The sequence below is a fragment of the Alosa sapidissima genome, chromosome 14, assembly GCF_018492685.1.
Source record: "Alosa sapidissima isolate fAloSap1 chromosome 14, fAloSap1.pri, whole genome shotgun sequence".
Classification (NCBI taxonomy): Eukaryota; Metazoa; Chordata; class Actinopteri; order Clupeiformes; family Clupeidae; genus Alosa; species Alosa sapidissima.
Genome location: NC_055970.1, coordinates 26,338,768 through 26,362,813, shown reverse-complemented (window position 1 = coordinate 26,362,813; position 24,046 = coordinate 26,338,768). Strand labels below are relative to the sequence as shown.

The 24,046-nt window shown below is 42.6% G+C and overlaps 1 protein-coding gene across 1 annotated transcript in view; it reads left to right on the top strand.

Annotated features, from left to right (window-relative positions):
• The window catches only part of rxfp1 (relaxin family peptide receptor 1), a 131,055-nt gene that overhangs the window by 105,142 nt on the left and 1,867 nt on the right, over positions 1-24,046 (top strand). The window contains exons 11-18 of the mRNA XM_042062063.1: positions 5,021-5,092; positions 5,402-5,473; positions 5,626-5,697; positions 6,373-6,444; positions 6,933-7,162; positions 13,711-14,121; positions 14,465-14,683; positions 18,070-18,907. Of these exons, the coding sequence (XP_041917997.1) occupies positions 5,021-5,092; positions 5,402-5,473; positions 5,626-5,697; positions 6,373-6,444; positions 6,933-7,162; positions 13,711-14,121; positions 14,465-14,683; positions 18,070-18,395 (1,474 nt within the window). The 3' untranslated portion in view covers positions 18,396-18,907. The remainder of the gene's footprint in view (positions 1-5,020; positions 5,093-5,401; positions 5,474-5,625; positions 5,698-6,372; positions 6,445-6,932; positions 7,163-13,710; positions 14,122-14,464; positions 14,684-18,069; positions 18,908-24,046) is intronic.

Below are 24,046 nucleotides of genomic sequence, written 5' to 3'. Positions count from 1 at the left end.
GCAAATTAATTTACGAAACCAAAACGTGGGTCATAGTTGTCTAAGCCTCTATTGCGTAGCCTGTTAAAAACGTCGCCAGATAGTATTAAATCGGCAACAACATTGTTTTCTGCAGAAGCCTACCCAAGGCTACAGATTAATTCTGAACAGTTATTTCTCTACTGGCTCAATTATCACACCACTGTTTTGATTTGCGTAGCGTTAACCCCAACACTGACAATAATGTAGACAGCAAATTTCAATTTCGATTTTCGTTACCACCGTGTAGTCAAGCCTTAAGTCATACCCAAGTAGCCTAAATCGAGGTAATGTTTAATTATGCATGATTTATTTTGTTATTGAATTAGTAGGCTGGGATTACTCTCGGCAACAATTATATCCTGATCCTGCTTTTTCAGAAGGGACCGCAGGCAGAGCGATGTACAGTGGTAGAGCGACGCACAGTGGCTGAAAGTGGTACCAAAGCTTCACGCAGCTTCACGCCGCGTAATGCGCGAATGAAGTGGTCATTTGAAAGCGATGCCCACTGTAAGCATCACAGCTAAGATATATCACATCAGGAGCCTAATTTAAAAGTGGCATAAGTGGAACATTTAACTGTATCTTCTGAAGCTTACTCAGACAGAGAGAAAGACCTCAGATGCTGTGTTCAGCAGACACAGGAGAGAAAAGCGTGTTGAGTTCAGATGCTGTGTTCAGCAGACACAAGAAACAGAAGCGTGTTGAGTTCAGATGCTGTGTTCAGCAGCTACAGCTGACACAGGAGAGAGAAGCTTGTTTAGTTCAGGTGCTGAGTTCAGCCATCTTCACGTCATCATAGGTCTTTTCCCCCACTCTGCTGACCTTCTCTGCTCTGACGTCCAGAGATCTGCTCTCCTCTTCTGCTCTTAAGTTTGAACCAGATTGCGGCAGTGACCAGCCCCAGCACCACACAGCGTATTAATGTTGTGTACACTCTGTAGAAAAGAGAGTGCACCCCAAACGGATCCCTGTACACAAGGCGGATCTCTCCCTCATAACAAACCTTACCTGGGTTCTCCTTTCTCTACCAAAAGACTCTTCACGTGTACAGTCCACTGTCCTCTGCTGTGAGATTGGATATGATCAGAGAGTGATTTGTACGTATATTGGATACAGTCACTCTACCCCTCAGATTCTCAGGCAAAAGTGCATATGGGAGGAAGTCTAGAATCCTGTGGTTTTAGTTCTTTGTGACGGTACCAGTGGAGCCTATTATCCAAACCTCCAGAGGCATTCACACCTTCAGCAACATCTAGAAGAACACAGATAGATAGATAGATAGATAGATACTTTATTGATCCCCAAGGAGAAATTCAAGAACAAATTCACCGTGAGAAAAAATCACAACCAAGCGGGAGAATTTGTAGCAAACATAGAAGTCAATGCCATGTATTAGGCCTCACTCCAGACACTCATACTGTACACTCCAGGGTGTTGTGGTGACGCATGGTTGTGGTGTGCATTTTCTGAGGGTGGCTCTGAATAATGGTGAGCCAGACTGTCCCATTTGCCATTCTCTCTCCAATGTGCTTGGCTGGAGAACTCTTCATTTGAAATGTGGAAGAGACACATTCTCCTTCTCATAAGCAAAGGCATTCCTTCTATGTACGAAAAGACTAATCTGGTTATAACTTTGGCATTGAGCTCCTCTCCATACTGTGCAACAGTATTTACTTATGTCAGTGTGTCTAATCCCAGAGAGTGTGACCAAAGAGATTTGAGGGCAACGTGCAGTCTGCCCCAAAACCCTCCCAGGACTGGCTGCAGTGAGGAGTTGGTGTCTAGGACCAGAACAGCACAATTGTCATACCAGTGACATTGGTACGGCTGTAGGCTGTTCCCATTCCCCAGGGTAGAATCACACAGTATAGCACCTTCATCATAAAGAGAGGTATTGGTGAACAGTGAAATGAATATCGTATCTTCATTTCACTATTCACCAATACCTCTCTTTGTCATATTGTCCACAGAAGCTTCTGTGTTCTGTGATGTTTCCTTCACTCCAGCCTTCAGCCCTGTAGTCTCTCTGGGACCGTACTTCTCAGGGCAATCAAAACTGTTGCTCCCCGTTGGTGGAACACACTACCAGTTCCCACCAGAGCAGGGGCGTCTCTCTCTACCTTCAAATAACTGAAGACCCAGCTCTTGAGAGAGTACCTCCTCTTCTAGCACTACCAACAGCTAGACATGCTAATTCTAGCACTTACCACCTGTCTACAACTGACACTTGACTCTGTGGAAGTAGCAATTACTGCTGTACTAACTTGTCCATGTTGCACTGTACCTTGATTGTTTCGGTTACACTTTACTTGACAGTATCGACATAAGAGTGACATGACAATGTCATGAATGTGTCATAAACAAGTCATAAACGTTTATGACATAACACTCCTGTTATTAAGTGACATTTGGTTTTTGTCATAACAAGTTAGGATTAGGATTAAGTCTACGATTAGGGTTAGGGTTAGGGTAAGGGTTAGGGTTCATGTGTCATGACAGTGTCATATGTTCATGACAGTGTCATGTAACTCTTATGTCGATACTGTCAAGTGAAGTGTTACCATTGTTTCCCTTTTTGTAAGCCGCTTTGATTAAAAAGTGTCGGCTAGGTGTATTGTAATATTCTAGGAGATTGTGAGAGCTCTGTCAGGCTTATTCTATCTTTTCTACTAGAACTGACACGTGTGTTGGTGCGTGCGTGTGTGTTCCGGTGCCTTCTATCAGATCTAGAGAGTAGAGATCAAACTGATTGTTTGAACTTTAAACTCACCCAGTTGTTTTCTTTGATGTCCTCATTTGGAGGCAGGGTCACAAACACGCACACCCACACAAACTTTTTGTCTACAATTGAGCTGTGTCTGTGTGTGTTACTTTTTTCTAATCTCCATTTAAATTTTTGTGTCAAGTCAATTCCCTTTCCTATCACGCCTCTCAATGAATATCAATGAACTGGCTGCATCAGTTGGAATGGGGTTTCGGACCCTAATTGAGCAGCGTTCAAGGATGCAATCTAATAGGGGAAAACACAGACACTCTTAACCCTTTAGGCGCCAGAGGTTTTTTTCCGAAACGATCAATTTTGACATCTTCATTTCAAAAGGCTATATCTTAAAAGTGATAAGAGATAGAGACTTTCTGTAAATTAGAGAAATATTAAGGATGACCCAAAGTTTATGTAGAGATTAAATGTTTATATCTAATTTGCATATTATGACGTCATATGGTGGCGGCCATCTTGGATTATAGAATGTTCATGAAAAGTTGCATGTTTGAATGATAAAATGCACCACTTCTTCCCCCCCAAAATGTCCCTCACCTTCTGTATGCTATATTGCACAATACTGAATGCTCAGGTAAATAGTAAGTAGTGAACAAACTGTGTAAATCATTACTAATAAATGACAGAAACAAACCAAATGCATGTAGCGGTAGACTGGCCTTTTGCTGTAGAGATTTTCCATTTACTACATACAGTAGGCACTCTGATTCCATGTATGGGGCACATATATATTATTCAGATGACACACAAACACAAGTAGACAAGACCTGTTTAGTTCAAAAGCTCATTTGCCACGGCAAGGCACAGATCAGGAGTGAGATGACGAGACAAGACAAGAGACAATGTTAGTATTTTTTTTCTTTTTGTTGATGTTTTTTTGTTTTTTTTTCTTAGCTGACAAAGACACACACATCACAAGGACATGAACACACAAAAAGGAACACATAGTGTATGTCCTAAATGATCAGGGAAATAGATAGCAAATCAACAGTGTAAATCATTACTAATAAATGGCTGACTTTTTTTTATGTAGCAGGCCTTTTGCTGTAGAGATAATGACTCCCTATCCCTATCCATACAGGGCCGGCATTCCCATCATCTTGTGATAGACTATGCATGACCTAATGTGTGTGTGTGGGAGAGGGAGAGGGAGAGAGCGTGTCACCACCTCCACCATGCGAGCAGCATGGCCAGATCTGCCTCGCGCGCGCCGAGTGAAGAGAATTTGCGCAGCTCGGACTAGGCCTACTGTCATTCTCATTGCGACTCCCCACACTGACACTACGTTCCCCCCTAACTGTCCTATGAGCACTTCGACCTCGTCTAACATACCCAGTGGCATTAGACAAAGGCTCCACCACGTTACCGTCACCGCGATTGTGGAGAGGCACACGTTCAGAAGACAGAAGCTAGCGCTATGGATATTAGGCTACCTCCAGCCTCGTTCGCCACACCACTAACACCCTGCTAACTTCCCGATGAACACTCCGAACCCATGAAACATTATTCCCACCAGTGACATTGGGCAAACGATTCAACGTTTGTGCTTGGTGTAAGCTAAACTATGGAGTAAACTCTCACTTTGTCCAGCTGCATCATTGCAAGGCAGGGACGCATCTGAAGCCTCACTAAACGAATCACCGTCATTTTCTGAAGGCAGATATTCCCCTTCAGAATCAGGGTCCGCGAATAGAAGACCCAACACTTCATTTCAGGTAAACTTTTTTGATGCCATTAGACGATAATCTAATGCAAATACTCGCTGACGTTGACAATATCGCTCTGATAAAGTAGCTCACACGCACACTAGCTCCGGTATTGCACGCACTGATTCACTGCAGCTGTAGCGCGAAAGTTTTGTTTAAAGCATGACTTTTTTTCGACTCAGGGATGACATATGACATGTCTGCCATCTAGTGGAGTGGAAGTCGAACGAAATATGACACCCTATTTGACTAAATCGGCCGTTTTATTCAGTACCGCATCTTGTCGACTAAAGTCGACTGTGGCGCCTAGAGGGTTAACACCACCAGTCACCTATATATGGAATGGAAGGTCATGTTATTGTTGTGGAAGTATAGACGTGGTGCAAACCTCTTCTAAAAAGTCATGTCAAATATTAAACAAGCTTAATGGTTATTTATTGGTTATTTATTTATTTATTCTCAGAATAATGTTTGTGTGTGTGTGTGTGTATGTGTTTTCATGTGTCTCTTACAGTGTGTTGCAGCGGAACAAAATTAATCATCTTCATGACCAGGCTTTTTCTCCTCTTCACAAACTTGGCGAGCTGTGAGTTGGATTCTCTCTGAAATCTCACTCCCTTTCTCTGAAGCATTCTATAACACAAAAACACATTTGCATTTTATTTTTGAGAATTTTGACCTTATTATTATTAGCCCACACCCCTGCTCCAACTAGAAATGAATGTATCTCTATAGCAAGTCTTTCAGCGATAACAAAAATGCCATTACCTGAAGCAGATCAAAGGGGGATAAAATACCATTTTCTGAAAGAAAATGTCTGGAGAGTACCCTGACAGAGCTGCAATTCAAAGGACTTAATCTATTTCTGTCAGTAAATGGTTTGTGTTCTTTGCAGGGATCTGTCCAATAACCGCATCACAGATTTCCCGCCTCATCTCTTTGTTGACCTGGTAGATTTGCTTCAGTTGTAAGTGTACCTCCTTTATCTCTGCTCTGGAGATTGGCTTCTTTGTCTCATTGTCTTGATTTTTTAAATATAATACCCAGAAGCCTTTAATCTTACTAATTGAATATGGAATTGTGGTGATTGTGACATGACATCATATTAATTATGTGCAGGAATATATCCTACAACCCCATTCTTGACCTGGAGGTGGATCATTTCGACAACCTGCATAAACTGAAATCATTGTGAGCACCTTTTACAATTTCTGAGAATGCTGCTTTTGGCTGCACCACAAAAGTGGCACCAAATCCTGACTTGTCATTTCTATGTGAGGGAATCGCAGAGATTGTGAATCTCTGAAGATAAAGATTTCACACAAGCTTGGTTTTGGATCCATATGCCTGTGCTACGAGTTTGAATTTGCAGTCAAGCATCTGCTGAGACACATATAGTTAAGAAATCATTTATAATCATATAAATATAATCACCTGATGTCACAGTTAGTCACATTGGGATGATGTCCATATTCACAATTCTATTGTAAACATACACACACATGAAAACCTCATGATACCAAGAAAGATCTTGATGTTGATGTTTGAAAGTATGGATTCCTGAATGTGTGTTCTGATCATAGTCTGATTGAAACAGAGAAGACAGAGTGGTTAGTTTAGAAAATGTGCCTTATTGAACGTGCTCCTCTGAGTCAGATGAAGTGGGCCACGATGGTGACAATGTCCCATTTTAGGGCACACATCAAAGCATTACCCTGAGAAAGAGTCTGTGTGGAAGTAATTGTTTGTGCTCTGAAGGGAAAGGAAAGCAAAGAGAGAGAGGGAGCATTAACGGAAGAGGGGCCGCGATATGAAAGGCCCGTACTGTGCGCTGCTCTTGGAATGATGCTGTTTTCTTTCCTGCAGGGTCATCGAGGGAATCGAGATTGGGAACATCCAGAGACGCATGTTTGAGCCCCTCAGGAATCTCACACACATGTAGGTCTCCTCACTGCTCTGTTCATCTCTGTATGTCTATGTAAACTACATAAGTAAGTGAGCTGAACAGGTTTAAGATGGCAGTAATATTTGAAACCCATTAAATTAGAAAAATGTTTGAAGCTTTGCATGCTTTAAACCTATTTATTTCTGTATCAGTGAAGCCAAGCTCTATTTGAATCAAGGTTTGGTTCGTATCATACATTCTTTTACTCTAGCATGATGGATATACTCCCCTGGATACTGTTGTTAAATGACAGAGCACACCTTGACATTTGCATTAAGATTAAATATTTCACTGCAACCTTATGTAAAATAGGGACTTGGGGAATTTTAATAGGGAATTTTGATAGCAAAGTTCATGTTTAATTGCTATGACGAAAACCCTCTTTTAGGAAACAGCTAGAATGTGTCCTCTTCTCTGCTGCTAATGGGACCTGTTCTCTGTTGTTCCTAAAATGTGTTCCGTACTCCTCTCTTCTCTTCAGCTACTTCAAGAAGTTTCAGTACTGCGGCTACGCTCCACACGTGCGCAGCTGTAAGCCCAACACCGATGGCATCTCCTCGCTAGAAGACATGCTGGCCAACATCGTGCTCCGTGTCTTTGTATGGGTTGTCTCGGCAACCACATGCTTCGGCAACGTCTTTGTAATCTGTATGCGATCCTACATCCGCTCGGAGAACAAGCTCCACGCCATGTGCATCATCTCACTCTGCTGTAAGTACCACACATGTTGAGATTTGTACAGAGCTTTGAGCTCTCAACAGTAATCCCTGTTTAATTGCCCATGATTTCCACCAGATTGTGCTACCAGATGATAAATGCCCTTTGCAGTTCGTGGTCAGGTCGACCTAAAAAAATAGTTTGTGTCTAGTTTATTTGCGTTTATATTTGTATTTATATTTGTATTTATGTGTGTGTGTGTGTGTGTGTGTGTGTGTGTGTGTGTGTGTGTGCACGCACGCATGTGTGTCTGTGTGTGTGTGTGTGTGTGTGTGGGTGTGCACCCTTTTTATATGGACATCAATAGAAACAGTGTTTTGAAGTCAGAAGTATCTTTTGTAATTTCAACTCTCTTGACTGAAATAATTCACTTCTGGCCTGGCCGTGCTCCCATTGGTCCCCCAGCCCACACACACATGCACACACACCATCTTCCCCTCAGATCACTCCACTCCTGTCCCTGTAGGTTCCCGTTGTCTCATGTGCTCCTTGGGGGCCCCCGTAGTCCCCCCCAAAAGTCCTCTCATGTTTCCGCCTGACCCGCTCTGGCCCCACGAGGAGCATCAGCATCTGTGCTCACCGCCTCTGTCTTTTGTGTGGGGTCGTCTTCCCTGGTTACTGAGCCGTCCCTAACGAGAGCTGCCAGTAAAATGTGCTTTGATATATTTCATGGATCTGCGGACTTCAAAGAGGCCAGCATGGTGTGATATACAGTATGTAGAAGCACATTTGCTGCTCTGTTGAGACATACAGTATGTACATGTAGTGTAGGGACCGTTACCCAGATCTGAGGCCTGTGTAAAGGAAACGCTAATGCATCCCCTTTTGATGTTGCTATGTGATGCCTAAGCGAGATGTCAAAATGGATTTCCCACTGATTGGTTTAGCTTTAGATGAATCAAACTCAACTGTGCTAATCTCACATGTGGCTAGGCTGTCAGGAGGCTTCAAGCACGCTGAGAAATATCAAGGTCCACAGATCCCAACTTTGTTGGGGGGGGGGGGGGGGGGGGGTCTCGTCTCCTGTCACTAAGGACTGAGACACATTAGCTGGTCCTCTGACAGCGCTCTCAGCTCAGTATCCACTAGATTAGTTCTGATTGAGAGCTGTCTGGTGTGAAGGCCTATTAACCCTTAGAACCCGATTGACGCAAAGTGCGTCAAAAACACACACCCTTTCTTCTCTGTTACATTGCTCCGCGACTGTTCATTGCAGCGAGATGAAACCTTTATTGCATGACAGAGAAGAAGCTTTCCAAAGAGACTACGCACTTGTCTGTACGATCAAGTATGAAAATAAAAAAAAATCATTAAATTAAATCAAATTGCATCATATTTACAGTCTATACTTCTCTGCGTTCACTCGCGCACCCATTACTCTCGTTTGAATTACTCGCAAACCCGTGATAGCATAGATATGGCAAGCATATCAGATGAAAGAGGAGAAACAGGGCTATCCATTGGTACCATGGATATCGATCCTTCTGGCTTAAACAGACGAAGTGACTGCAAAATATTAATGTCATATACACAAACCAACCCTGCACACCCATTACTCTCGTTTGAAATACTCGCGGACCCGTGATCGGATAGATATGCCACGCATGTCAGATGAAAGAGGAGACACAGAGCTATCATTTGATACCAAGTACATCCTTCTGGGTTATAAAACAGACGAAGTGACAGCAAAATAATAACTTCATATAGCTGGACTTACCCCACGTTTTTGTCTGTTTTTGTGGTAAAGCATGTTTATAATCCAACGCTATCGTGTGTTTCTCTATGGCAAAGCATGTTCATAATCCGGTTTTGAGATCCTAGCAAATTCCTGCATGGCACCCAATTCAAGGCTCACATTGCATCCCAATTTGTTCAACAAAGAAACACCTTTTTTGCCTTTACTTTGTTCATGGCAATGCAGTAAAAAGTTGAGAATCATTATGAGTGCATACACCACACATGCTAACACGCAAACTTGGGTCAAGTCAGGTCAGTTCAGTTCGTGTCACAGGTATTGAGCGCAAAAAGGTCATTTTTCATCACTAAATAAAAAATGGCATTTATTTCTGTAAATCACACACCACATATGTCTGTAAATTGCTCAGCCCCAGAGTATCCCACCAACATGGTAATTATATTGCCCGATTCAGGACAGTCTGCCCTACACACACATGAAATGCATGTAGAGCTATGAGCTTGCTGTGGTGAGATACATGTCGAAATATAATAATTTTTATAATACACTTTTTATATTTTAATTCTTTAAAAATCAAAATAAAATCAATGCTAGTACTAATACATGAAATGATGGCAGATCTGGATAGCCTAGACTCTGCTGAAAAAAACAATATATAATATGTGTGTGTGGCACTTACAATGACCAGAATTAATCCTTATGAATAAAGGTAGTGAAAATGCCCTAAAAACAGCTTAGGGTTCTAAGGGTTAAGACCTAAGTCAGACTTCATTCAGACCCATCATTCTGCTTAGAGATCACTTGGGGTCACCTAAAGAAAAGCAGTCCAGATTGTGTAATCTATTAACGTTTTTCATGTGACATATTCTAGGTTCTATAGCTTTGTTTACATGCACCTGGTAGTCAAGGGACAAGTTGAACCCATTGAACATCGTTGTCTGCAGCTTCCTCTCAGTAGGCTACATCTCTGTATTTCAGCAATGTCAACATTTCAGGCATCAATAAAGGTGATGATGAAACGTTATCCCATTGTTCAATATTTGATAGCCTGTCACAGGAACGTTATTTCGCTAAAATCGCCCTGATTTGGTGCATTGATCTGTATCGATAACGTTATGGGAGAACCTGCATGTAGCCTATGGTAGCCTAACTTTTTTTCTCTGTTCAAAACTCGGTTTACACGAAGACGATAGACTTTCTTAGAAGCTGTGAAATTTGGCCAGAAAGGAACATGTCTTCCCTCTGAAAGTTGACACAAAATCAAACAATATTTGATCATTTAACTTGAACTGAACAGCGACAGGTTTTGGTAGGCATGTAGACTCAGCAGACGTTAAAACGGTAGCCTACATAGCCAGCGTCAGTCAGCATCATGTAACATTAATGTCGTTAAAGTCATGAATCCTGTAACATATTATAACATATAACAGCGATGACTCATTCAAAGACGATCTGCATGGATATATAACCACCCAGAAAAACTCAGAATGTGAGTGATAAAGTTTAATTAATTATTAATTGTATGAAACTTTTTTACTAGTTCATTGCAGCATCGGCTATATTAGGCTGTTATGCTAGCTCAGCCTTTAAATATGCTGTTATTTTAGTCATGTGGACTTGATTAAACGGGTAAAGATAATTCATAAACTGCTTATTTCTTACATGACTGAAGCAGTAGCCTAGGTTCAACAGTGGTGTTTGAGGTTGCTGTGTTCCAGTTCAGCTCAAAAATCAGTTTATTTTGTCATACGGGAGTTAGCCTAACTGAGCTGTAGGCTATTAGCCTGACGAGCCAGTGCACCGTTCACAGTGCTCAGTCCGAGGGGCGGGATAATCAGTTGTCTTTCAAATTCCCTCTGCACGCAATAGGACAGCGGCAGCGCTATGAGTCCCATGCGTTTCCCACCAGCGGAGCTAGTTGGCTAGTTCAAACGTTTGCCAACTTAATAAAAGCTTAACTCGTGTCACACTGTTCGCCAACAGCAACATCCATCTTATTTGTTTTCAAGTAGCAGGGAATTCAAGCCAAACCGTTGCAACTCTGCCATCAATTATTATGTTAAGCCCACCTAACGACTCTATACACGATTTCATTGGCCTGATTAAGTTTCGATTTCAGGAGCTCACAAGCCAACGGAGAGTTGCTAGACTAGCCCTGGCAGCAAATGTAATTTGCTGCCGCTAGGGGCGCGTCTAGATTTCTAGGCTAGTAGGCTATAGCACATAAGCCTATTCTGTTTTCATTTATTTTGTGATAATCAAATGACACTCATGATAACTTGAAATAGAAGGACAGAAGATAGGTGATTGATGTCCAGGAGCACACATTTCACGAGACAAATTAGAACAAACTGTTCCGGTAAAAATAATCTTGCCATGTTTAAAATGCTGCACTTTTTCCCTTCATAGCCTATCTCTGGCAATTTATTTTTGGACGACTGTAGATAGTTGTATAGGTCCTAGGCTACACCATTAGGCCATCTTGAGAATATGCTAATAGACTTCACAGCTGCTAACGATCATCCTCCACAACCACGAGGATAGGTAGGCTAAACGGTCGTTCATTGCCTTTTTGCTTCTTATTGTAAAACCAACTGTTAGGGCCTACACAAGTGGTCGGCATCCCGGTCAATATTTGATATTAAAATTTCAATTTTGAAGCTATTTGTAACCATGTGTAGCCTATGCAACCCGACTGTTGTAGGCTTGCCTACCACTCCCTGTGCCTTGACTACCATTCTTGCCTACCACTCTAGTCGTAAACAAATGGTCACATGACATTATGACGTAGGTGCAAAACCTTAATAGACCTATTTAGAGCCATATAGACCCTTTCAAGAGAGTTCCATTATCAGCATCATAGTTGGCCCCACAAGACTTCCTTTTTAACATTCCATATGTTATCTTAATGCAGCGGAAGTAAATTGGGGCCCAAATAGAATGTTCAAGCATTGTTTTTGTTTACCTTGTTAAAAGGGTCTATAATGTGAGTGATAAAGTTCATTAATTGTATGAAACTTTTTATTAGTTATCCATTGCAGCATCGGCTGTTATGCTAGCTCAGCCTTTAAATATGCTGTTATTTTGGTCATGTGGACTTGATTAAACGGGTAAAGATAATTAATAAACTGCTTATTTCTTACATGACTGAAGCAGTAGCCTAGGTTCAACAGTGGTGTTTGAGGTTGCTGTGTTAGGTTGTTGTGTGATCGCTAAACAATTCATAGGATCAAATCAGTTTATTTTGACATACGGGAGTTAGCCTAACTGACCTGTAGGCTATAGCACATAAGCTTAACCCTATTCAAAGATCGTAATTCTTGATTTCGCTTGCAAACTGACGGTTTTATGCGTTTACTAAACAAAGATTATGGAAATTAAACACCACTTTTCCATCAAAAAGCTTGTTGTAAAAGGCATAACTTGTTAGATTTAAGAACTAGGTTCGCTAGCTCTGTGTGTTATGAGCAAAGAATCTTTGGTTATGAGTCCCATAGAACAACACTGCCATCTACTGGATTAGAAAGTGTCAGCAGGCTACTTGTGGATCTGGATGGCTTCTCTGCGCAAAGTTTGTCTCAAAAATACGTGATCCACAAATGCTGATCCACAAATGCGAAAATGAAAACTGTGTGTGCTGGTGATCCACAAAATGCAAAATTTCACAAAGGCAATTTTCAGTTTTACAAATGCCATTTCATTTACAAATACACATCTACAATTGTGAAAAACAATTTACAAGTTACATATATGATTTCTTTATTTGTGGATGTCAAAACACGAATGCAAGTCAAGAAATATTTGTGGATGTCGCCATCTACTGGATTGCGATTTCTGTGTGCCGGTGAATTAAAGTAGGCCTATTTACGTGTGGATTTGTGTGACTTTCATGTGAAGAACGTCTCAAAAACACATAACTTTGGAAAGCGAAGAATGCGTGTGCTGGTGATCCACAAATGCAGAATCACATTTCACAAATAAAATTTTCGGTTTTACAAATGGCATTTTATTTACAAATGCACATCTATATTTGTAAAAATCAATATACGAGTTACAAATATGATTTTTTTTATTTGTAGATATCAAAACACACATGCAAATCAAGAAATATTTGTGGATCCCCCTCTGCGCATATACAAATATTATTGAGACAAATTTAGCTCCATACATGATAACTTGAAATAGAAGGACAGAAGATAGGTGATTGATGTCCACAAGCACGAATTTCACGAGACAAATTAGAACAAACTGTTCCGGTAAAAATATTCTTGCCATGTTTAAAATGCTGCACTTTTTCGCTTCATAGCCTATCTCTGGCAATTCATTTTTGGATGACTGTAGATAGTTGTATTTTAGCCTACATATTCGTAGACAGTAGGCTACACCATTAGGCCATCTTGAGAATAAAAGACTTCACAGAATCAACCATGAGGATAGGTAGCCTAGGCTAAACGGTCGTTCGTCGTCTTTTTGCTTCTTATTGTAAAACCAACTGTTAGGGCCTACACATGGTCGGCATCCCGGAAGCTATTTGTAACTATGTGTAGCCTATGCAACCCGACTGTTGTAGGCTTGCCTACCAGTCTGCAGTGCCTTGCCTACCATTCTTGCCTACCACTCTAGTTGTAAACAAACGTGACGTAACATTAGAACGGAGGTGCAAAACCTTAATAGACCAGCCAGGGTCATGCTATTGATACGCTTGTTCCACTTACAGACCTATAAACCAGTCTGTGTGGCCTATTACAAATCAACCTATAATCGACCTGTTGATCAGCACGTGTCATGCTTAGCCTGTGAGTCAGATGACACCGCGTCCACAAAGTGCTTCTTTGTGCCCCTGCAGGTGCTGACGGGCTCATGGGCGTGTACCTGTTCATGATCGGTGCGTACGACCTGAAGTTCCGCGGTGAGTACAACCGGCATGCGCAGGCGTGGATGGACAGCGCAGCATGCCAGGTGGTGGGCTCTCTGGCCATGCTGTCCACGGAGGTGAGTGTGCTGCTGCTCACCTACCTGACGCTGGAGAAGTACATCTGCATTGTGTACCCGTTCCGCTACCTGACGCCTGGCCGCCGCCGGACCGTCACCATTTTGGTGGTCATCTGGGTGCTGGGCTTCATCATCGCCTTCTTGCCGCTTGTCTGCAAAGGGGTCTTCCGGAACTTCTACGGGACCAACGGCGTGTGCTTCCCCTTGCACTCGGAGCAGCGGGAGACGGAGGGTGCCCAGATCTATTCCATCGTCATCTTCCTCGGTACGGTGGCCTGGAGGGGACAAGAGGGGGGCTCACTGCTAGCGGATTGTCTTTTGTTTAGTTCACATCAACATGCATCTTTTATTTCGTTTGAGTTATATATTAACTTGTCAAAGCAGGCCAGTTCCTGTTCTTCTTCCCCTTCTTATCAAATAAAAGTATTGAACAGGAGAAAAAGGTTGTGGGGTGATGCTGAGATAGAAGTATTGAACAGAAGAATAAACTTGTTTTGGTGATGTTGAGCCAGTGTTGTGTGAGTTTAAGTTTGACTGATTGTGAGCCTGATGCAGAGCCACTATGAATTTGTGTTAGTGTAAATTGTGTTTTACCCCCCTATCCACAGGGCTGAATCTGGCAGCGTTCCTCATCATAGTCCTCTCCTATGGCAGCATGTTCTACAACATCCAGAGAACCGGCACGCAGACCACCAAGTACACCAACCACATCAAGAAAGAGCTGACCATTGCCAAGCGCTTCTTCTCCATTGTCATCACAGACTCGCTCTGCTGGATCCCCATCTTCATCCTGAAGATCTTATCCCTCATGCAGGTGGAGATTCCAGGTGAGCCAGACAGCACTGACCACTAGACAGCACTGTCCACCTACAGCACTGACCACTATACAGCACTGACCATTAGACAGCACTGACCAAATGCAGCACTGATCGACTGCAGCACTGACCACTAGACAGCACTGACCACTAGACAACACTGACCACTAGAAAGCACTGTCCACCTAGAGCACTGACCACTATACAGCACTGGCCACTAGACAGCACTGACCACCTGCAGCACTGACCCAGTGTTTCCCATACATTGACTAATCTGTGGCGGGGCGCCACAAAATAAAAATCGGCCGCCACAGATGAATATTCTATGTTTAATTTCATTTCATTTAAATTAAATATAAGGTCAAATCCTTGCATTGACATTGAGCTGCGCTTTTTACGCACGCAGCCTTTCCTTGCCCCGCCCTGCTCTCTCTCGTAGCCCGCTGCCCTACTCCTCTGCATGTGCATTTAACAAAATATTCAGGATTGTTGAAGGATTGTTGTTGCCACATAGAAGCATTGCATAGAAGACGTCTGGCTAAATTGCTACTAAATCCGCTTAGCATCGTGACCATGCTGCGCAAATTTGTTCAAAACTGCTACATTGAAGTGAACTCTGCTAAGGTCTTATCACAACATAGTAGGCTACATTGAAGAGACTAAACTAAGTTAAGTTATGAAATCAAGCAGTATCTCAAAGCTAACGTTAGAATACTGTTTGGATGTCGAATTTAGCATGCTTAGCCTACTTACAGCTGCTTGTCAGCTGCTAGTAATCAGTACTGGTTTTACCCCCCATCCGACGCCCCAGACAGCACTGACCACCAGCGTCTCTCCACGGGGCCAAATCAGGGCCAGAACAAGGCTAAACAAAGGTCGAATTACAGTAGGACCCAAATGGGACCAAACCAGAACCATGTCTGACTTCTGTTAGAATGAGTCTGCTATGCCTGACTTAGCTTTAAACACACGTGGAAAAGACGGATTGACCTGCTCATCGTGATGCACAGCACACTGCTGAAAGAGACGGAGTGATGTGGAAGAGACTGGAGCGGGAACTTTTCATTGCAGGTGGCATTAGGAGAAGCCTGTTTCTACACCATGTTCTGAAACTCTACTCTAGAGGAATATCAGGGTTTTTATGAGTGCATTGCAGTGTGAATGCTTGTTGATAGACACACGGCTGCTGGACATCTGAATTTCCCCTGTGGGGAGGAATAAAGTATCTATCTATCAACCAGCAAATGAGCAGATACAAGACAAATCTGATTTTGAGTCATTTTAGGACATACAGCTTTCAGAGTTTAAATGTTTGAAAAGTGAGGAAGTGAAGTGAGAATTTCAATATAATTCACATGAGATTCCTCTGCGATGCAGAGCCAGTAATGATGACAGATCTGCAGAATATTAACTCCTGTGAAAGTGTTGATGCAGGGACATTACCATACAATTCCCACAGTGAAAAATTGTGATCCATCAGTTTCTGTTAGATCTGTTAAATGTAGTGGTCTGTTTAACATCCATTTGCTTTGGGCATCTGCATTATAGCCCTGTGCCAAGTTAATTTTCTCGTATTTGAAACATGGTTTACGAATGCCCAGAGCCGTTTATTGGGCGCTACGAATATCAAATGCGTCTGTACGTAGCTCATAACCGCTTCGGTGTGTCGTCATTGTGACCCACTAGTGATCTTGTGACACTTGCTCTGCTGCAGCCGGGCTTCTCCCGCATACACCTCCTGGGAATGTATGAGTCTTCAATGCTGATTTCGAGTGTTTTTCCCCCATAAGTAAATTTAAATACTCGATAATGTCAATTTGCACATCGTTAAAACAACAATCACGATATTATCGCAGACGATATATATCACCCACCCCTAATATTGACTAGTAGTGGCTAGTGGCTAGTTTGTAGTGTAAAACCTGTGAAAACCTTGATGTGATATGAAGGCAGCTAACTCTCATATCTATCCACACACACAAACACACTCTCTCTTTCTCTCTCTTTCTTTCTCTCTCTCTCTCTCTATATATATACAGTATACAGTACACACTCTATATACTGAAGGAGAGGATTGAATTAGAGAGGAGAGGATGGAATGAGAAAGGAGAGGATTGAAGGAGAGAGGAGAGGAAAGTATAGGAGGAGAGAGGAGAGGATGGGACAATAAAAGAGAGGACATAATATGAGGGAGGAAGTGGAAAGGAGAGAAAAGAAAAAGGAGAAGAGAAGAGAGGACAGGAGGAGTAGCTGACCCTCCACACCTGAGGAGCCTTCCTCATTCTACACACGTCTTGCTAGGACTATCATGCTGGCAGTGTCCACTGGGGCTGGGCTCAGAGGCAAAGACCACAGGCTTTGCAAATGTCAGCCAGTCAAGGGATGACTTTGCTGTTTGACTCACCGCCTCATAAATGCACAGTCTAGAGCAGAGGCCTCGTGTCAATGTGTTGTTGAGGATTTTAGAGTTCTGTAATAAGCTGAGCCAAGCTTTTGCCATAATAGGATTAGTTCAACCCCTCAACACATGCTCTAAAAAGATGAAATGTGGCAACCACACCGTCATTTAACTTCCTCTTTTCTCTCTGTTTTGTCCTCTCTCTTTCACTCCCGTCTCTTCTTTTGTCCTCTCTTCACCATCTTTACTTTCCTCTCTACTTTCCATCTTCTCGTCTCCTTGTTTGCCCTCCACACCTCCTCACCTACCTACCCCTTTCCTCTCCTCTTTAACCCTCCCATCCTACTCTGTCCTCACCTGACTTGTTCTCTTCTCTCATCTCCCCTTCTCCTATCCTCTCTTCTCCTATCCTCTCTCCTCCCTTTTCTCTTCTCTCCTTTCCACCACCTCCCTCATATTATGGCATCTCTTTTCTTATCCCATCCTCTTCCCTTTCATCTCTCCTTCTATCCTCTCCTCTCTCCTTTTACTCTCTCCCTCTCTCCTTCTATCCTCTCCTCTCTCCTTTTACTCTCTCCCTCTCTCCTTCTATCCTCTCCTCTCTCCTTCTATCCTCTCCTCTCTCGTTTTACTCTCTCCCTCTCTCCTTCTATCCTTTCCCTCTCTCCTTCTATCCTCTCCACTCTCCTTCTATCCTCTCCTCTCTCCTTCTATCCTCTCCTCTCTCCTTCTATCCTCTCCTCTCTCCTTCTATCCTTTCCCTCTCTCCTTCTATCCTCTCCTCTCTCCTTCTATCCTCTCCTCTCTCGTTTTACTCTCTCCCTCTCTCCTTCTATCCTTTCCCTCTCTCCTTCTATCCTCTCCTCTCTCCTTCTATCCTCTCCTCTCTCCTTCTATCCTCTCCTCTCTCCTTCTATCCTCTCCTCTCTCCTTACATCCTCTCCCTCTCTCCTTCTTTCCTCTCTCCCTCTCTCCTATCCCTTTCTCCCTCCTCTGTCAGGCTCCATTAGTTCGTGGGTAGTGATCTTCATCCTGCCCATCAACAGCGCGCTGAACCCCATCCTCTACACACTGACCACACGGCCCTTTAAGGAGACGCTGGTCCAGGTCTGGGCCAACTACAAGCAGCGGCGCCCCCTGCTGGGCAACCGGCCCACGCACCTGCGCTCCTTCACCTGGCTGGAGATCGTGCCTCTGCAGGAGGGGAGCCAGGCCACCACCATGATGCTCACCTCGCCGGACTTCCTGCCACCGCAGCCCCCTGACGCGCCCTGCGCCTCGGCAACGTCCCAGCTGCTCCGTGAGGCCGGCGCCACCGAGACGTGAGACATCGGTGTGTCCACCACACTGCCCCGTACTGCCCCCAGACCTCCATACAACTCTGCTACCTAGTTCATCTCCAGCACCACTGCGCGTCTGGTAGTCATCTGCTGTTTCCACAGACTTCATTAGGCATATGTTATGGCCGTATGTTTGTTGATGTTCACATTGCATGTTTACGTTCGGAGACAGGGTATTAAAGAATCCACACGTGTGTGGAGTAAAGGACTTTTGATGATTGATGCACATCCAAAGGGACTCAGTACCACTGATTTTACTGTGCTTGTTTTTCCCCTCAAGTGGACGACTGGGAGTTATGTAAGAAGAGTGGAGAAATGGAACTGGTTGTTTTGAACAACAGCATCAAAGCGTAAAACCTGCCTCAAGACTGGAACACGGTCAAGCCGTTCCTCTGCCCAGTAGCCATCATGTGTCCATCTGTGTCCAGCTCTCTGTGGCGTTACTCAGTGTATGTGTGCCACTGAGGTGTTGTGCTGGAGAACAGGCTTCCAGTCCAGGTGAGCAGCTGACCCTGCAGTAGCTCAGACCCTGATCTGGACTGACCTCTGTCCTGCTGGAGTCCTGCTGTGCGTTACCTTGATTTTGCCACAAACAACTTATGAACACATAAATAGTGGGTGGACGAAGTTCTCAGTGAACATACATGCTTGGTCAGTGGACTAAGGCTTACTGTTTGACGTGAACAAAAAGATACTCAGCTTTAAAAGTTTAAAGAAAAAGAGTTTCGCCACAAACGTTCACCCCTGTTTGCCTGTTTAACTCTGCAAACACCACCCTCCCATCCAGCACGGCATGGCCCACTCTTACTAGGTCCAGTGGCGCCATAGCCACCTCTTACTAGGTCCAGTGGCGCCATAGCCCACTCTTATAGGTCCAGTGACGCCATGGATCACTCTTACTAGGTCCACTGTGTGACAATCACTGTGATAAAGATTATTTATGAGAGGTTTTATGCCTGTGTGTGTGTTTGGTGTGTGTGTGTGTGGGAGGATGATGTTGTGTTTGTGTGTGTGTGTATATGTGTGTGTGTATGATGAAGTAAGGGTGTACAATTGCCAGTTGCAGGGTTGAGCTATGCTTATTTAGCTGTGCTTATTTGGAGTCACACTTTTGATGATGTGCAGTGGCTCATAGTGACTCAGACTTGAAAGCAGTTTGGGATACAGCACACCATGGTTTCAGTCATAGAACACAAGCCCACACACAGACACACACACACACACACACACACACACACACACACACACACACAAACTTTGGTATAAGAACAAATCAGTTTCAGTCATGGTTGGGATATCTTGACACTGGAACCTTTTCTCTCACACACTCTCCTCTCTCTTTTCTCTCTCTCTCTCTCCCTCTCTCTCTCTCTCTCTCTCACACACACACACACACACACACACACACACACACACAAAGAAGAGGAAAACATTAAAGTTCCCCAACACATCCTTTGACATCCTATGACAGTTTGCTGTCCTTTCTGTGTCACATTTATGCTTGGGAGCTTTCTCTGTCTGTCTGTCTGTCTTCTGAGGTCATTTGTTCTCAAACGTGGTCCTCCTTGCTCTCATACACAACCAAATGTGTTGTTTGTCATTCAGCAGTCCTCTTGTGGAGCTGTAAAAAAAACATTTACCTTAAATCTTTATGTCATAAGTTATATATTTAGTAGCACAATATTTGTTGTCTTTACTTGAAGATGATAATTGATGTTTTTGTAATTATCAATGTTTGTGAAGAATATCATGAACATTAGCAATGGTGAGATCTAAACCTAGAACAGGGTGACATAATTGCAGTTCATAAGGCAGAGATGAAAGAATAAATTGATTCAGTCAGTCAACACGCTGTGTTCAGCTGGTATCTCCTCAATCCTCCTGTTCCAATTTATTTTTGTCTGAAAATAACTGAAAATACACATTGTCATATTGAGACTAATAAGAGTCAGATATATGCACACAAACCTTGCCAAGACTATATTTTTGCAGTGAGAGTGCATTTTATCCATGCCTCTAGCGTGGCCCATGCAGTGAGGTTGTTCTCTTTGGTTCAGTGGTTACACTGTGTACATAATAAAAGCTTTTTTGGGAAAAAAAAGAAAAAAGGTCTGAGTGTTCTGGCTGAGTGTTCTCAACAAATGAGTAGGTATGTGTTAAGAACTAAGAGATTCATGAATAGGTCAATTCTTACCTCAACCTTACCGTGCAGGTGATAGTATACAACAGTTAGAATACCAGCACAACCTTAGGAAACTGAAAAGCTCCTGATTACATTTTCCCTTTCTGTAGGATAAATATTGAATATTGAATGAACTGTACATGTTTTTGTCTATTTATTTATTTAATGCAAACAAAAATAAATCCCTCATCAGCTGCTGGAGTCACTATAAAAAACATACACACTGGGAATATTATCAAATATGGATTCAATCCTGAGGGGAAAGAATATGAAATCACAAACCTAAAATAATCATAATTAATGTAGCACTTTGTTGTACCTCATCTGTCTTGTGTGACAGCTTGAATTCTCTGAGGCAGACTTCTCTCATGTAGAACAGTATCTTTCATCAATCAGGTTTCAACTTTGTCAGATCACACTCAGAACTTTTAACAGATCAGCTTCACAGGACGGTACCTTGTCATGCACCACATCCTTCAGTTTCCACCATAAAGTTTCAATGGGATTGAGATCCAGACAATTGGCTGGCCAAAGCCATGCCATTGACTTGATGGGCTGTATTTTGCAGCCTGGTGCATGGCGTAAAACTCGTTTTCCACCCGGTGCAAAGTTTAATTCCTTATTTTGCACGTTTATTTTTTAAACAATGCGCCCAGGGGTGTGGCAATTAACAATTTAGGGAGTGGCCTGGCGCATTGTCTAAAAATCGCTATTGTACACCTCGTCAGAAGTCTATGGCGAGTTGTTTATATGTTATTTTAAGAGAGCTAAGTTGATACTGTAATGTGTAACATTCTGTGTAATCTATATGTATTTAGAACTAGGCCTACTGCCAACATCGAGCAATATTCTGTTTCACCTTGTAGTGGCGCTCAACCTTAATACAGCCCTTGGGAGCGCGTAGCAGGAAAGATGCTTAAGCCTTGAATTTCCCCTTGGGGATTAATAAAGTATCTATCTATCTGTCTATCTGTCTATCTGTCTATCTATCTATCTATCTATCTATCTATCTGTCTATCTGTCTATCTATCTATCTATCTATCTATCTATCTATCTATCTATCTATCTATCTGTCTATCTTAAGCCAGTGGCAGAATGCATGTAAGGTATACATACTGTACAGTAAGAAACTCCCAGATTTTGGAGTAGCTCCTCCCAAAGCACGTAACTGGCTTCATGGTGCGTAAATGACAGACTTAAGTGAAGGGCAGAATGTCCACAGGCTGAAAAGCACTTAGTTGTGCACTTTTTTTTGACTTGCACACCCTTGAGAATTTGCCCCTTCATGCACATTTTGTGTCCATCAATCGAAAGAAGTTTTGTTGGTCATTTTCCAGGATGATAATGTATCTTACCATAGAGCAAAGACCTTTAAAACCTTTCTTCAGTAAAGACATATCAAGTCAATGGCATGGCCAGCAAACAGTCTGGATCTCAATCCCATTTTAACTTTATGGTGGAAACTGAAGGACATGGTGCATGACAAGGCACCGCCCTGTGAAACAGATCTGTCAACTGCGATAATGTTGAAGAAGAATACTGTTCTGAGTGAGTTACTCAAGCTGTCATAAAAGGCAGAGGAGGTGCAGCAAAAGTACTAACTATGATTATTTTAGGTTTGCGATTCAATATTTTTTTCCCTCAGGATTGAGTGATTCCATATTTTTTTTCCTCTACATGATTTGCAAATTAAATTTCCTTTAATTACTACAATTTGTGTTCATTTGTTTGGAGCTATGTTTCACAAAGCCAAAATGTTCATCTGTTAAATTAAAATAGTTTAGAAGCACATTTGTGATTTGTATTTTTTCGAAGAAAAATCTTTCGATCTATCTATCTATCTATCTTTCGATCTATCCATCCACCCACCCCTCTATGTCATACGGGGATGGGGATATAGGAACTCTGTGAGAAGACGTGGAATATCAGGTAATTGTTTTGCATATGGGAATAGGTGGCACACAGCACACAAACACACACAGGTAACAGAAACTGATGGTGAAAATGTACCAACGTGACAAACCCGATGCGTACTTACCATGCTCTACCCTCTCTTCTCTCCTCGACATCCTTCATCTCCCTCTCTTCCCTCATCTTCCTCCTCTACCTCCTCTTCCTCCCTCCTCTACCTCCCTCATCTCCCTCTCTTCTCTCCTTTACCTCCCTCATCTCCCTCTCCTCCCTCTACCTCCTCCTTCTACCACTTTCTCCTCCTACCACACACTGACTAGTACTTGCTAGTGTAGTAATGTGTAGGCACTCCTATCCTCTAATTGTATCGACAGATGCAATAGTAATTCCTAGCTAATGTCTCCTCTTTAGCTTGAATGTTATTCTCTTGCTGTAAGTCGCTTTGGATAAAAGTGTCTGCTAAATGAATACATGTAAATGTAAAGGGGTCCTGGGGTCGGTAAACCAGTGAGGTCACACCAGCTCCTTTAACAATGTGACTTAAGAAGAAAGTTTAGGGCCAGAAAAGTAAAAGATTGATGTTATATTAACAACCCTGCCTTGTGTGTAGCTACTGTATTTTACGGTAAGAGCTTAATTATTAATTTCCAACGGCAACAGGTGAGGCTTGACAGAAAAGGTTTGATAACCACTACATTTCAGAGAATGAGAAAAAATGGATCTCTAGCTCCCCCTTGTGGCTGTGGGTCATATATATTTTAGGCCAAGATCATGGTCTGACAGGGGGTCAGCTCATGGATTTCAACCTGGATACTTCCTGTGAGCAGTTCATTTCTTGAGATTCAAAAATTTATTTCAAGCATCACAAACAGTATCGTCCTGACTTGTGTGTACTAGTGTACGTGACTCCTGAGACAGAGTATCAGTTTATCACTTGTCAAACACTCCAGGGGAAATGTGACTGCTACATTTCAGACCAATGTTGTTTCCAATGTTTCCCTTTGTTAGAATTCAATAATTATTACATGACAAAAAAATTCAACAACTTCGAATGAAAGATCTTAAATTCCAAAACATGCAAAAGTGAAGCAGACCCAGCATGCATATGAATTTGAACAATCTGCAGTGCAGGCACTCGAGACCTCTGGCAAGCGCTACGGGTCGACAAAGACACGCACCTCCTCTGGAAGAGACTTCTGGAACGGTGGAGGGGGACCTCTGAAAATAAATATTCATAGTTGACATGGTTTGTGTCATTTCTGGATTGTAAGATTTGCTATAGAAAGTACCAACAAATCTAAAGTTGAAGTTAAAAGTCTGAATTTTAAAGTCTTGTGTAATCAACTTGTACAATTAGATTGATTTATTGATTGATTGATTTGTTTATTCAAGTGTCAAACACCATGGTGCCCAGCCCTCATGGGCTTATTAGACTCTGCAATAATAATTTCACAATTATCTTCAGATAACCACGTGATGTAACACAAAACCCAACATAACATATCCTCCTGGGAACCAAGAAAAAAAAGTGAGTGTCCAACAAT